General features: G+C 44.1%; 1 protein-coding gene across 2 annotated transcripts in view; it reads left to right on the top strand.

Annotated features, from left to right (window-relative positions):
- Window positions 1-15,566, top strand: part of LOC146186738 (uncharacterized) — a 139,714-nt gene that overhangs the window by 75,990 nt on the left and 48,158 nt on the right. Inside the window, exons 1-3 of one of the 2 annotated variants that reach the window (XM_084607379.1) lie at window positions 7,451-7,635; window positions 9,606-9,824; window positions 12,052-12,285. In XM_084607379.1, coding sequence (XP_084463505.1) covers window positions 7,551-7,635; window positions 9,606-9,824; window positions 12,052-12,285 — 538 coding nt within the window. In that variant the 5' untranslated portion in view covers window positions 7,451-7,550. Of the gene's footprint in view, window positions 1-7,450; window positions 7,636-9,605; window positions 9,825-12,051; window positions 12,286-15,566 lie in introns of those variants that run through there. The other variant, XM_084607380.1, reaches the window with a different exon arrangement.

Below are 15,566 nucleotides of genomic sequence, written 5' to 3'. Positions count from 1 at the left end.
GGCGGGTTCGATTGCAGAGTATTTTTACGACTCCTCCCCAAGTTGTCTACCGACGACCGAAAAACATCCGCAACATCCTAGTCCACTCAAAAATAGGTAATAACCCGCGGTTGGGGTGCCGGCCTTGCGGAAAGAGTAGATGCCAGGTGTGCAGCCACATGCAGACATCAAGCTGCGCAACAAGCACAGCGTCAAGTTTTAAGTGGAGAATAGATGGTAACTTTGATTGCGATGCCTCAAACGTTATATATCTCCTAGAATGCGGTGTATGCTGCATGCAGTATATTGGCCAGACAGCTACCCCTCTTCGAATGCGGTTTAATAATCACCGAGCTCATGTCCGCTCTCTGCCCAACCTTCCTTTTTCAAAACATATCAACCAGAAACAGCACTCATTCGACTCAGTCAAACTAACAGTTCTTCAGGGGGGATTCAATAATACACGGGAGCGGGAGCAGCGTGAGTCATACTTTATTTATAAGTTTAGGACAATTAATACTGGGATAAATGAAAACATTGGGGCAATGTCGTCCTTACGAGCCCTGCAAGCTTAATGCTATACATATATATCAACCATTATCCCTTTACAGTTTTTCCTCGGTTTCTTTTTTTTTTTTTTCCTTTTTTTTTTTTTTCTCGCTTCTTTGATACCCTCCACATCCCACTTCTCGTAAAAACCTTCTTCATGCTTGGCGCTCACATCTTTTAGCGAAAACCTCAAAGTATTTCACCATTCTACTCACTTCTTTTTTTTTTTTTTTTTTATTCTTTCTTTGAGGTTCATCTCCCGTCGCAAGTTGCTCGAACTTTACTCGCCGCTGTCAGGTTATTCTATCCAGCAGTGTCCACCTGGTTTTTTCATCACGCTGGGCGCTCCCAGTGAGAACAAGAAAAATAATTTTCTCACCACCTGCAGCAAACACGTTCCCCCACCTGTTTTCTTCCTTTGCTTAGCCCTCACATCTGTTAGCGAAAACCTCAAAGTATTTCACCATTCTAAGGTCCCACATATTTACTTGCTTTTTTTTTCTTTTTTTTTATTCTTTCTTTGCGGTTCATCTCCCGTCGCAAGTTGCTCGAACTTTACTCGCCGCTGTCAGGTTCTTCTAACCAGCAGTGTCCACCTGGTTTTCTCATCACGCTGGGCGCTCCCATCTTTTAGTGAGAACAAGAAGAATAATTTTCTCACCACCTGCAGCAGACACCTTCCCCCACCTGTTTTCGTCTTTTTTTTTTTTTTTTTTTTTTTTTCCTTCCAAGGTTGTTCCGCGGTTGCCTGTATTGTGTCTTGTACTGTATACAGATGACTCGCGGCGGCCGGTGCCTTGGGTTGATGGCCCATTGGGCCTAGCCTGCTCTCCGCAGCTGTGTGTGTATGTGTGTGTTGTGCGTGTCCAGCTGACTCACCTGTGTGTGCCCATATTGTTTGTATCACCTCTGGCCAACCCTACAAGAAGACAAACAAGAATCATGTACCATCAGTCTTGAGAAAGGCAGGGCTCCTGCCGAAACGTCGACTACAAATAAACTTGGAAACAGTATGAAGCAATTTTTCACTTTTATATGTATATATATATATATATATATATATATATATATATATATATATATGCGCACATTATTATCTTCACGCTATTCCCTGTCCGGCGAGAAGGGGAAGTTAACTCAACTGCAGGACATTTCTATTAATGTCTTACGGACCATCACAACCAAACCTGCACAAGAAACTTTTGGTGCCTGCACAAGACTCTAAAGCGGGTTTTCATAAGCGAAGCGTTAATAAAATAAGGTAAAATATTGTAACAAAACGAGCTTAAGGCGCCACACCAAATCCCATTAATATTTTCTGATCGTCTTTTTTTTGACACTGCAGGCGAAACTTTTCATCTTTTTCTTCTCCTCAACTTTGGTGAGAAATGACGTGCTTCACTGTCGAAACGTTCGCAACTTCGAAGGCATTGAAAGATTGAGCGATCCATCTTAAAGACGTTGGCAACACCATATGCCACCCTCCCATGATATTCCTTCTAGGCTTGAAAAGTTTCTGGAGACTTAAGTTTCTGCTGCCATTGGATGTTTCTTAGAGCTTGCGGAAAACGTCAAAGTTCTGTCTTTTTAAATAGGAGCTGACATTTTTTGAATTTTTTAATTAGGCTTATTCAACGGCGCATGTCGAAAGTTTATTCTCTCGCCCAGCCTGGATGACAAGCGTAGTCTCGTCACCTGGGCGGAGGAGGCTGCCCTAGCTCCATCTGCTCTGCCTGCTCTGAATTAAAGATTATCTGTCTCTTTATTGAATCCAGTCGAAAAAAAACTACAGAATTGTGTCAAAAAGACGACAAAATATCCTGCAGTTCTGTCGTAACCATCAGATTTTCTGTAGTTCTGTAGTTCTTCTGTAGTATATTTCTGTTGTCTGTAGTTCTGTAGCACTTTTCGGTTGTAACTACAAACATTTATGATGTTACTACAGGACCTTCTGTTGTCACAACAGGTCTCCCGTCAAAAACCGCACAGAAATTCCGTCGTAACAACAGAAAATTTTCTGTAGTTTTTTGCGACTGGGAATTGCCGTTTGCAGGGTGATGTGCTTTAAGCTTGGTCTCACATGTTTGGGATCTCCTTTCAATTATTCCCCATTATGTCTATTTGTTTTTTGCTCTCAACTACCTACACGTTACAGGAGCAGCGGTAATCGTTAACTGAAGACGACTTTTCAGCCAAACGAGGGCACCTAAATAGGGACCTAGGTCCGTATTGCGATTGCATTTTAGCAAAACGTAGTGCAAAGAAGACAAGGACAAAATCTTTCTTTGCACTACGTTTTCCTAAAATTCAAATTCACCAACTCGCCCAATTCAGCATTCTTGTGCAGTTCCGTATTGCGAGTTTGTGTCGTCTTCAGAACCGTCCTTATCTCCGTGACCTTGAGTCATTCTGATTTCAGCGTTTTCATCAGTCAAATGACTCGAAGTGATAGAGGCAGCGACACTTTCGATAACGGCGCAAACTCATACGAACCTTATTTGATTTCTAAGCGATAAGTTACACAGCTCGTTCGGCCGAAAAGCGGTCGGCGTTAAATTCCCGAAGGTTAAATTCCCTGCGACTTGTGCTGGAACCTCAATATACGGTCCTCCATATTTTAAACAAGTCTATCGAAGACCACTCTTCCCAGGCTGCCCAGCTTCTGTCCTTGCGACCCCTGTAGTAATTCAGGCCATCGAAAGTACCACACTTCTCGCTGCTTCTCGAATTTTCCAAATTAAAGTCACGGTGCTTCACATCGTAGTTTCTAGCCACGTCATCCCAACAGCAGGCCGCCGCGGTACTGATGCCTTTATTCAGTTGTCAACCCGTGCCTACATCTAAGCTTCACAGTGGGCCTCCTACCTCACCGCCTCGACATGCTTCCACCCCAACCACGCCATCACACCTACATCGCCTAAGGCTCCTGGCATTCCGAACCCCATGCGCATGCTGTACAGACAAGCTTTCTTGACACTGGAGACGAAAGCTGAGAAGCCTGTACTGCTGCTTCCGATTGTAGACACGCCAGTCTTGATCCTCGCAACCTTCTCAATACAATAGCGGCAGACAACGTCACTCACATGGCATGTACACGCAGCAGCTGTACTTTGTCCCATTCTCGAATTCCACTTCAGACGCTCAATGTCGTTCAGGATCTTCACGTTCATATTGGCTTCATCAAGATTGCATGTTTCCATTGAAGCCGAACACTGCATCACCTTCCACAGCGCACGTGGGAAGATCCACACATGATCGTACGCCATCACGGGCCATGAGCCATTTCCAGCACGACCTTTCACACAATCTTGCGCTCTTCAGTGTAGTGCGCCTCGTGCCGCGCTCGGTCGCAAGCCACGCGCCGGACAAGGAAGAAGTGGGCACAAATAAACCGTGTCAGTTCGATCTTCAGTGTTTTAGGAGTGGGTTCTTCCTCATCTTAGCTGCTACAACTCACCGCCCGGCGGGTAATATGAAAAAAATATATATAAGAAATTAAAATAAACATTGAAGCTTACGAAAACGTTCTCCGTCTGTGTGACACGCTGCCGCGTCATACTATCAACGGCTGAGTTTAAATGTCCCTTTAATTTTACATTTAAGTCTTACTACTCTACGTAACTGCTTCGCCGTGTGCTCCGTGCACGTGCGTTTGTGCGTTTGTACTTCAACCGCGGAGAAACTACTTGGCAGCTATGGCGCAACTCAGCCGCAGAAACCGAGGTAACCGAGCGCTAGCCTCTGCCTGGTCATCTGACAGCAATGACGTCATACAACCGCAACTACGCTGGAGCCGTGGCACTGGCTCTATATAGATCGCCTTCGCTGCCTCTTTGCTGGTGCCAACGGATCGCAACAGCTTTACGGGGATTAACTTTAGAACTTCTGCTTTTATTACTTTAGTGTAGCAGGCTTAAACCTTTGCCTATATTTTTTTCCGCATTTAGATACCTGGTATTTGAAAACTTTTCAAGTAGCTATTTACCGGTCATTTATCCAAGGCATTCCCACTGGTTTCAAACCTGACTGCTTTAACATATAACAGGTCCAGGAATCCCGCGACACATTTTAGTTTGCGTCATGGGGTTTAACGTCCCAAAGCGACTCAGGTTATGAGACACGCCGTAGTGGGGGGCTCCAACAATTTCTACCACCTAGTTCTTTAACGTGCACTGACATTCCATAGTGCAAGGGCACCTGGCATTTCGCCTTCATCGGAAGGATGTGTTATGCAACCGTTAAAAAGAAAGCTTTAGTTCGATGCCCGGCAAAAATCTTCTTTTTAGCTTTTCCTGCGCTCGGAGCGAGCAGTTAAAGCTGGCACTGCAAAGGCCAATGGGGTACGTTTTTAGAAAATGATTGAAGCGAATCTGTATTGGAAATTCATTTATAAAGATTTCACATAAATGACCTAATATTCCGATAGGTAGGAAATTTTGCTTTTTAAGCCTGTCCTACGCTCAGAACAAAAACGCCACGCTGTAGAAATTAAAGGGTCTGAGCTTGAGAAAACACTAGAAGCCTGCCGGCAAAAGATGGTATATAAAAATTGTTATAGATACGCTCAACAACATGTGAGAAAATCACACTCGTTAACTCTATCCCATAAAACGTCCAGCCATTCGACGTATGTTATTTTTTCCTGAAATGAGTAATAAACTCTTTTACAGCTATAGGCTAAGAGTCAAAGCGCAAAACCCTTACACCTTCTTCTTCATCTGCTTTGTTTGTTTGGTTGGTTAGTTTCTTTCAGGTCCTTCATTTCTTTCTCACACGCGTAAAGGAATTATTACTGACCACCGACACCAGGAAGAGAAGAAATTCATGCTCTTTCTGACACTTGAGACAAGCACTATACGGTCCCCCATTTTGTAAACAAGAGCGTTAGGTGTCTGCTCTTCTTGATTGATCGTAACGTGTGATAACTTCTGGGCGCCAGCGTCCACTGCTGCTTTGCTTTTTAGCTGCCGCTGCCTCTTTCCTTTTTGTCCGCCACGTGGCGACACGTGTCTCGCCCACCTCAGGTAGTGAACCTCGTCTAGGCCTACCCTTCGTTGGATGAAACAACGCGAAGGACAAAGACGGAGATCGAAGAGGACACGCACAGCGCTGTGTGTTGTCCTCGTTACCGCAAGACTGTAGCCCGAGTACAGCCGCCCTGATTTTTAACAATATAGCGCGAGCGTCGACCAAACTGCTGCTCAGCGCCTTATAACGGCGATAAGCATGCAACACGGCCAGAGTTCGCGCACGCGCACGAAGAGAGAGCGTCTTCTGCTACGTTGTTCGGATCATAAAGACACACGCCCTGCCACAATATCTGTTTGCGACGTTCCACATTCTTGCGCATGCACGAACTCTCGCCGTGTTGCACGCTTATCGCCGTTGTAAGGTGCTGACCAGCAGTTTGGTCGATGCTCGCGCTATATTGTTAAAAATCAGGGCGGCTGTACGTAGCTTAACACCTCATCTGCTCCACTTGGCTACTTCATCATGAGCCTGAGTAAAGCTGTTCGTCTAGACTCGAAAAGGCCTTCAGCAGACAGAGCTCCTCGAATTCGTTTCATAATAACGGCATTGCTCTTCCCCGTGCCTCTCCAGACTAGTGGTACAAGCAACAAGATCTCATCTTCCCTCTTGCTACCTGTTGCTACAGTCCACTCAATTGGGGATGCTTAGTTTATTCGACTTTCGGGGGCATGTTTCAGCTTAGCTTAGAGCGAAACTGCTTGCTTGGCTTCGGCGTTTGTTTAATATAAGTGCAGTGCTCTGAATATAAATTTCTAATTTATATTTCCTTTCCCGATACGCTTTACTTATCTTTAGACGAATATTGACACAGATCTGCTCCGAAAAAGAGAGGGAAAGGCAAGAGGTAACAACCAGGCAATCTCTGATTTGCTACACTACATACGGTGGAGGCAGAGGAACAAGTAAAAAGAAAGAAAAAAAAAATTAAGACGAATGTAGACCCAAGCAAGAAATGGGCCAGGTTGGTTTCTTTTTCTTTTTTTAGTAATGAAAAATGTAAGGCCCGCACAGGAAGCCTGTAAGAAGAAAGAAAGCACTGCTAGAAGAATCTGGATGGGTATCTAGTAGAAGGTTGATGGCAACGAGCCAGGACGTTGACGTCTTTAATCAAAAAGGCATCGACCTACGAGATTCAGTGTTGCCTCCACGGATACTGTAGACATTTAATCCAGGTTCTTTCCATCGACTTTTAGAAGGGAATAATCCCATAATACGAGACGAGCACTCAGGTCGCCACTTACACTTTCTGCGCATTGCTGCAGTGGAGATTATGCAGAATTAAGAAGTTAACGGCGTACTCCGGGTGCAGGGCCTGCTCGTTCCAGTGATCAGAGAAGTTCACTAAAGCGTGGTTTGCAATTCCGTCTGCATTGACTGCAACCCAAGGCATTTTTAAAACGCGATGCTGCATGCTATCATGGAGACAACCCATGCAGCATAGATGTTCTGAATATTTATTTTTTGGGACCTTAGATCAGGCGAAAGTATTATTCTCCACTCACAGGCTTTTTACTTTGGCTATTTGCAAGCATCCCTTCACTAGCAGCGTAATGCTACATGGCACTTCAAACTAATTAGACCTTAAGCTAATTATGACTTCACTAATAAGTTATTAACGCATCGGTGAAGGTGCGTACCAACATCTGTTCATCCTATTCGATAAAATGCTCTGCAACCACTTTACCACACAGGGAGCCGCGGCGCCAGAAGTTCGCTCTTAGTGTTCGTTTCTTATCATCGCCAGCGAAATTATCGGCTCTAATCTGACATCTGCAGGTGCCTTATCTAGGTTGGGGCATACGAACAGAAGACAAAGTAATAGACTGCTGAGTTCGTCATATCGCGCTTATCGACGGTCCACTTTTGTGCAAGCGCTTTGGGGACTATGAGGCGTATTACATTGTACGCGTTGCGAAGTTGTGTGACGCCCCAGTGTAACTGCTGCGAAAGCGCATAACCACTATTTCTGTCATGCGTTTCATCGTGTCAAAATGAGTTTTGCAGGTATTATTACAGCGTTTTTCTTTATAGGCTTTGCGTCCTTTCTTCACAGTGCGTCGGGTCAGCTGCGTCCAGGTGAGCATGTTTATTTAATGTGCTAAACAAGCTTTATTTGCGAAGCATGAGATGAGAGCCTCAGTGGCAGGCAGTTTGCTATCTCTTGCATTATGAACTTGGTTTTCTTTTATTTTTTGCAAAGCTGTTTATTCATAGCCGACTAAAGCGTTTGAGAGAACATTATTTTATGACAGGTGTAAATCCAGGGAGGATTACTTCTGTCTGCCAGGCTGTCCTCAATAAATATGTGGATTTCCTTCGATATGCACGGCCCCTGGCTATAAGTAATACGTTCATTACGTATTTTTTTCAGCCAAGCTTTTAATTACCTGAAATAGTATAGTCATCTTTAATAAATGCCTTCACATTAATTTTTTTTTTTTTTTACGACCGACCAGACAGTCGTTTTCGTAGTACTTTTTTTTGTTACCGCTTTTTTGCTTACAGGTGTAACGTAAGAGTAAATGATCTTGCAACTACTGCGGCCTCGAGCATATCTAAGAATCCAGAAGTCGGGCCGCAGGCTTTGAAATTCAAGGTCAGAAAGAGGGCTTTCAGACCATATTGAATGCTCCCTTCAGAGAGACGTCTACGTCTCCTTGCATCAAGTTTGTTCAGTTCGACGCATTCTCTCTTCGCACGATGGTGCACAGAAGGCTATTCGCTTTTTTTTTTTTTTTTCCCGCAAGCATCTCTCGCTGAAGTTTGAATTGGCTGAAGCTGTGAATGTGAAATATGGAGTGTAAGTTTCTTTACCTTAGCTAGTTACTGCTGTCATGTGAAAAGAGATGCGCGCTCCGATGGAAAAGCAAAAGGTGGCTTCGTACTTACTAACAAGGTCGATAAGTTGTGTGGAGAAAGTCGGCTTGTGTAATTCTGAAAGTATTTTTTGACTGAAGGCAGTGCTCACTGCATGCGTTTATATTACAGGGCTGTGAATCAAAAGCAATTTCGTACTGTAGGCATTCTCCTAACAAGAACAGCCGTCAGCGCTTACTCAGCAGTCCTGACGCGTTGCAGAACTTCACCGTGTACCGAGCTCATACCCACACTTCGTTTCGCTGACTATTCTTTCTCCGTACATTGTTTTTTCACCTCGACGACATTTTGCGTGCGCGAAATTTTACTCACGTTTACTGTCAAGAGTTTGGCATCAGTGAGTTCTTCCTCCACATTTCTTCCCATCAAATACCGATATTCAGCCAGTGATATATACTTCACCACAGTCAAATATTTCGAAGAAGCTAGCGCCAATAAACTTGTGCTAAAAGAAGAAAACCATGCGGACTGCTAAACTTGCCTTTCATTTCCTGTATTAACGTTGCAGTACCGAGATGATTCTTTCCTCTCCAGAACTCTATCGTCAATGCGTATTGTTCTGCTGGTTTCCCTTTAAGGGAAAGCGTGACTCGAACAATCCATCTGAGCGGATTTGAGCGTCTGCTCGCGGCATAGGGTTTAAAGAGTGGCGCAGCTGGTGTATTTCACAAGTTAGGCAAAGTTCAGCTGCCGAGAATCGTCAATAGGTTGTGAAAATGGTATATGCGCATGCGGATCATAATCATGCGGCTCATGTGTGATTTTAGCGCCTTAATTCGGCATATCTGAGATAACGAGCACTTGAGTATCTAAACAAGCACTTACAATTGACAGAGGTTTTGCTTCAAACGAATAACAATTGTATATGTGATTTCAAATACTTTGATAATAATTCAGTGGACAATAAAAACTGCCGCAGAGGGTCTCTATTCTCTCAGTAGCCACCACAACTTCCACTATATTATTTCGTAACATCGTTGTATTACTGCTTTCAAGGCACCTCAACTGAGGTTTATGAAGAAAATGTAGTGTTATGTGGTTTCGAATTCACTCTCAAGTGTCCTTGTTATCGCCATCAGTCTGCATATCCAGCAACAAAACTCTGTACTTGTCCAAAAACAGGGAAATTTTTATCCTCGTTTAACACATTGCCTTATTTCTTCGTTCAGAACAATCTCCTCCCTTTTACAATGGGTCTTTTCGAGCACTCGGGGAAATCATCCGCTCGAGGCCGAGTGAGGACCCCGTCGTCAAAGAAGTCCAGTTCTTCGAGGAGATATACGACAGCGCGAATCTCAAAGCAGCATTGAAGATCCACTCAGCTAACGAGACGCTCGTCTACTTTCAAGATATTGATACGAGACAGACTTTCCTTCACAGAGATTCAGGTAAGGATGCTTTGTACCGGTTGTTCAGCCGTTGCCGCAAAATGCCGTTCAAAACAAGGTTCCTGCTTCCTCAAACTGTCTTATGTGCCTTTTCGAAAAGAAACAAGATTCAGATCTGTTGGATGATTCCCCGAAAGGCAAAATTTATCTTGGAACATGCGCGCAAAGAGAAGAATTATTTTTTGCTGAAAAAGCTTCGCATTGTGCCTTCTTGGCAGCGCATGCGATGAAAGCGGCTGTAGAACACCTATCCCCTCATGCGAGCTTTTTTCGTGTAAGTGGTTTTGCATTAAGTAGTTGATGGGCACACTCTTAGTTTTGGGTCATTTTATGCGAAATAAGAGTAGTAGAGGAGGGAGTGAGGATGTCAATGACTATTACAAAATCTCAAAAGGCTGTTAATCTTGATATCTTGCGCACTTCGTGCTGCAAAGTATAATTTCGAGATATTTCAATTTACCTGTGGTTAAGGGCTAAGGCTGAAGAAGATAGCGGCCACCTGTCTCCATAACCGACAGTCTGTCACATTCATCTGCTGGTCTCTCGAGCATCCGTCTAGTTGGTCATAACTGCATTCTTCTAGCAATTTACACTGTTAGGGCTGTTAGAGCTGTTAGGGTTGTTAGGGCTGTTAGGACTGTGATGCAATTGTTACTCTCAGAAAAGTGATTTTAGAGCATCTAACAATAGCACTCCAACCTCTTGCCCTCTTGAAGCATAACTTAAAAAAGTGCGACTTAGTCATTTCTGACCCACCTTCAGGCGGTTTAAACTTGGTACCAAGTAGACGCGAGGCTTAGTAGAGATTATATGCTTACGGAGAAGTGTTTCTAAACAATGAAAAATTTGTTTCTTACCGGCTACGTACATCCCGTATTTTTTACAGACTCAGAACGGTCGATGCTGCATATCTTGCGGCAAAATTATTGCAGGCGCTTATAAGTGCTTGCGCCGTTAAGCGGGACAACTTTGGCTTCATATGGTTCATCTGCTGTCGCCTGAAGAAACGCGCATGAAAGCTTTCTTCCACAGTGCATTTTGAACAGGACTTCTTTTCTATCTTGGCATGGCAGGATAGTGCTAGAGTATTTATTTACGCACAAGCAGGCATACTAAAGGGGTCACTTAAGACACCTCTCTGACCACTCGCTGTGTCGAAGCGTTACTTGCAACACTTCTATATAATCATTGTTGATTCATTTTGTGCAAGGGTACGAAATAGACTAAAGGTTACTGCCTAGCATACATCTCGCTTTGCAACCTGGAAACCTACTCCATGAAAAGGGCACTCTAGTGTCAGTCTGAATAGCAAGGAGTTATCTCGGGGTTCTGATGGGAATTGATACTTTAAATTTATTTGAAATTGGCGCACAAAGTAAGGCCAGTGCGTACGATGGCGCCGTGCTATGTACAAATTTGGCGGTTTGGCATAGAGTGCAATGGAAAGGGTTATCTCTACTCTCTAGGCGCCCTACATACCATTATCTTCCATCTTGTTACTATTGTCCGCACAATTTAACCCGGCCCCCTCACCGTATCCTAAAATCTGCCTAAATGGCAAATAGCGTTACGCCAACAGCGTTACTGCCATCGACAGCATTTCTACCGGTAAATAGAAGCTGCTGGTCTACGACATAGTCTTATTTTATTGATAGTCATTATTAATCAAATAACTGACTCCCTTATGTTTTATTTAAACTAATGACTCTAGGTCATTGCGAGCTCTCTCTTTTATCCCTGCTCGCCAGGAACACGTCTATTTGGGCAATAGCCAGTGATCGATAAAAACCAGTATTTGGCTTGGTCAGAACAAAATGTGATCGACAAAGGTCAGTAGTTCGCTCCTTCGAGGTACAAGCGCCTTCATGCATAGGCAGTATAATTAAATTATGCTGAAAACTTCACGTTTTAGCTGCAGTCATTGACATAATTACTCAGGACAAATATAACGCGAGATTAAGAAGGGTGGAACGAAAATTCCTCGTAAGTCGATCTCCCCTTTGTGTCTAACGAAGTAGTTCTAGTTAAGGGTGCTCGCAAGATGCTCAAGCCAGAATTAGACACTCATGGCAGGTTTGCGCATTTTATAAAAGCACTAAACACAATTCTGGCACCCCTATACACCATTCTTGTGAGGCGACTATATCTCCTAGGTGGATTCGTGGGAGAAATATGTAAAGCATTTGCGCGTTCAGAGGAAAAGGAGGTACTTTGTTCTTTTTTTTAGCTCACAACGCAAGCTGCAATTTAATCAGCACGAAATTGGATAACCATATCTTCGGCCCGCTGCTGTCAGTGGACGGACTGCCCCATTTTTACCTGAAAGACCTCCTCACATCTCAGCTATGGAGCACGACACCAGAGGAAGCGCACTATCCAGCGCGGAACATGTCCTGCGACGTGTGGGTGATAAACACGGAACACAACAGAAAGCCGCTAGTCATCGCCATGGCAGTAAACGGTAAGATGGTAAAACCAAATTAATCGCCTTTCACCGCTGACACGTGTGTCACTTAGTGACGCCGCGTTTATTAGCACCCATTTAACTCGGTGAGCCATACGACAAAAAAAAAACGTTAAATATTAGTGGGTCTATTGACTGCGAGATCAAGCGGAGTGGCCCCCTTGTGGCGCAACAGCGAACCCTGCTTAGAGTGGACGCGTGCTCGCGTCTTCTGCTAGCCAGCAATGTTGACGTGTACGCGTACGGCCTACATGCCTGTGTGTGTTGTTTGTTTCGGGATTCTGGTGGAATTTATTTCATTTGTGTGCCTCTTACGAAATAAATGTGAACAACTACCATCACACACTATAATACATAGGTAGTAATTGTTCACATCGAGTACGTCCTGATGAATTATGGCATCTTCAGTCAGCCTTTCGATGCAGTTTAGGCGCCTCAAACGCAGCGATGATGTTGTTATGGGGCGTGTAAAAGCAAGGTGAACATGCAGCTGTCGGCCATGCAAATTAATGCAACCGCCTACAGTCGCAATTTCCGTTTCCCTTTGTTATACGACCGCTACTGAATTACGCATAAGCTCGTGTGAAGAGTAGCTGCTGCCGAGCAGAATGCAGATTAAACTGAAGATTCTGTGTCCTGTGTATGCACGATTAAGTTGCTTGAGTACTAGAGTACTTTCCTCTCGCCTTGGAAATAATTTCTGAAAGAGAACGGCGCTTAACCTCCATTCAGTTCCTGTGCAGTTGTTGTCGTTGTTTTTATTGTTGTTGTTGTTTCAAACCTCGTCGCGGTATCGCACTGGTTAAAGCGCTCGACTGCTGAGTCCGAGTGCATAGCTTCGCTGCCGGCCAAGGCAGCCGTATAATCTTCGATCGAGACGAAACGCAAGGCCTTGCTGTATGACGTTATATTTTTGCTAAAAAAGAACTCAAGTGGTTTAACTCTTCCAGACGTCTCCACTACGGTGTCCGTCAGCCAATGTCGGCTCGAAACATTAAAAACCATGTACATTTTTTTTTTGTGTGTGTAACTTGACCGTTACTGCACATCAGCAAAAGGAGCAGCAAGTACCTTTCGCGACAGGTTAATGCCAATGTGTTTGAGAAAGCACATCTAGACCAACGCTTAAATGTTATGACAAATATTACATGATAAAGCTTAGCCTGTCAGAATCGCATTTCGTCTAAGCGTCAGTGCTCCCCCTTTGCGCAAACCCGTTTCTGACAAGCGGAGTAACGTAGCTCTAAATTTCATGCGGACGTAACTATTTCGCTTCTCTCCTTGCTTGGAAGTGTTCACTTCGGGAATAAATAGAGCTTGATAGTCCAATGAAGGGGTCAAGTGGATGCAGCTAGCACAGAACTGGGTTAACTGGAGAAATATGGGAGAGGCCTTCGCCCTGCAGTGGGTATAATCAGGCTGATGATGATGACGAGTCCAATGAATATAGAAAATTCATTTCTTTCGGAGCAGTTTTATATCTGGCCCCCTTTTTAGCGATTAACCCTAAAATTGTGATTTGCTTAAGACTGAATCACTGCTCACTATTTAAAGCTCTGAAAAAAATCTAACCGAACTCCTGAGCAGTCTTCGCGACGACTAAACAGTAGGATGCATTGTAATGTTATGAAAACTTATTACAGGTGGTCCGAGATTGTTACCCCTGAGTAATGCTCCTGTCACACGTCCAACTTTAATTGGGTTGTCAGATATTATTACACTAATAATTCAGTCATTTATCAAAAATGCGGACACACAAAAAGCCGTATGCATCCTCGATTTCAGGAATTGTTGAATTTCTATACTCGGTTGTAGAGTAACTGCCGCAGAGTCACACTATTGGCTCCATAAAAAACACGCCTCATTGTGAGTTTAGCTGACGAACTCACTCTACTCGGCGCACTACACGCGAGCAGTCCGCTTTCCTGGGCCGCGACAATTCCTGTACAGTGTCCGCGCGACCACTTTTGAAAAAATATTTCTGAGCAGTGTCGGAGTTGTCTAGCCAGCGTTGATGTGCACTCACAATCTTTGATAAATCAGCTGGAAAGTGCACTGTCAGTGCTATATTTAATTAGCTTAATCACCGATCCAAGGACGACATATAGCGAACCAGGCCGTGTCTCCTTCCTTACGGCAGATCATAGTGCGAAATCGGCCTCTGCGTATCATCAGAAGATGCTAGCACAGTAGCTAGCTTACCGTCCCGAAGTTATCCGAATGCCCTGCAGTGCGTCTGCTGTAGAATGCCAATAATAGTAGCGGAGGATTCACTCACTCACTCACTGGAAACACCACCTACGTATACGTTGGTCGCAAAAAAAAAATCATTCCGGGTATCAATTTTCTGCGTGTAGTCATTCCAAAGTTTAGAGAAATCTCCCAAGGAGGAATACAATTTTTAATCAGGCAGTGATTGTTTATAGCCGTTAACCTAAGCATGCCCATACGGCTACAAAGGGGAATATTCAGCTTTTTCAGAAACTTTTCGTTCTGGTCCGTAGTTCGAAGCCAGGGCCACTGCTTTTACTGGGCAGTCGCATTACCAATTGAGCCAATCAAAAAGGCTAGTGTAATAGCGTAAAACTGTGCAATTGTACGGGAATTTTACGAGGTGAAATACATTCGTTGCAGGTCAGTCTGTATTTATTTGACACCCGCATAAGTATCATACTTGCACACACTGGTGAAAAGGTGAACAAAAAAATACTACTGTCAAGCAAATGTCACGTCCCTAAAATATCCTGCATGTGATCCTGTGAGCCCTACAAAGTGCATAAAATTAGCAGAAAACCTCATTAAGTACAAAAGAGAGGGCGTTGTGTGTCTTGTGTTCCTACAATCCGGGTTTCTTGTCCGCAGAATTGGCCAGTTCTCTACTTATTGTCCAAAATAGGAACACTCCGTGCATAAATCACTCATTCATTGCAGAGAGTACTATTCTACAACAGAAAACGTGCCGTAAACCTGCAAACAAATTGACGCCTCATGCATTTCTGCGAGGGCCGCTGGCTGCTATTTACAGTAGTGGACCTACTGTGACGCCACTTCTAGCTCAATCTCGAGCCGCTGCTTGCGTGGATCGTGGTGATTATCGCAGCAGGAATTTCTGCATATATTTTTGCTGGTCTACACTCATCTGCTTCACTGCGTGAATTTGGTTGACTTTTTCGTCACGCTCGTATGCAACCTACCTGTACAAGTGCCATATTTCTCAATTCGCCTCATCCGAGCAAACTTTGCGACTTCCAAGGATACTCGAAACGTGCTTTCCCGAT

The sequence above is a fragment of the Amblyomma maculatum genome, chromosome 6 (assembly GCF_055883805.1).
Source record: "Amblyomma maculatum isolate TAMU_Amacu chromosome 6, ASM5588380v1, whole genome shotgun sequence".
Taxonomy (NCBI): Eukaryota; Metazoa; Arthropoda; class Arachnida; order Ixodida; family Ixodidae; genus Amblyomma; species Amblyomma maculatum.
Note: the sequence above shows the minus strand (reverse complement) of the source record. Positions and strands in the feature narration are given on the sequence as shown.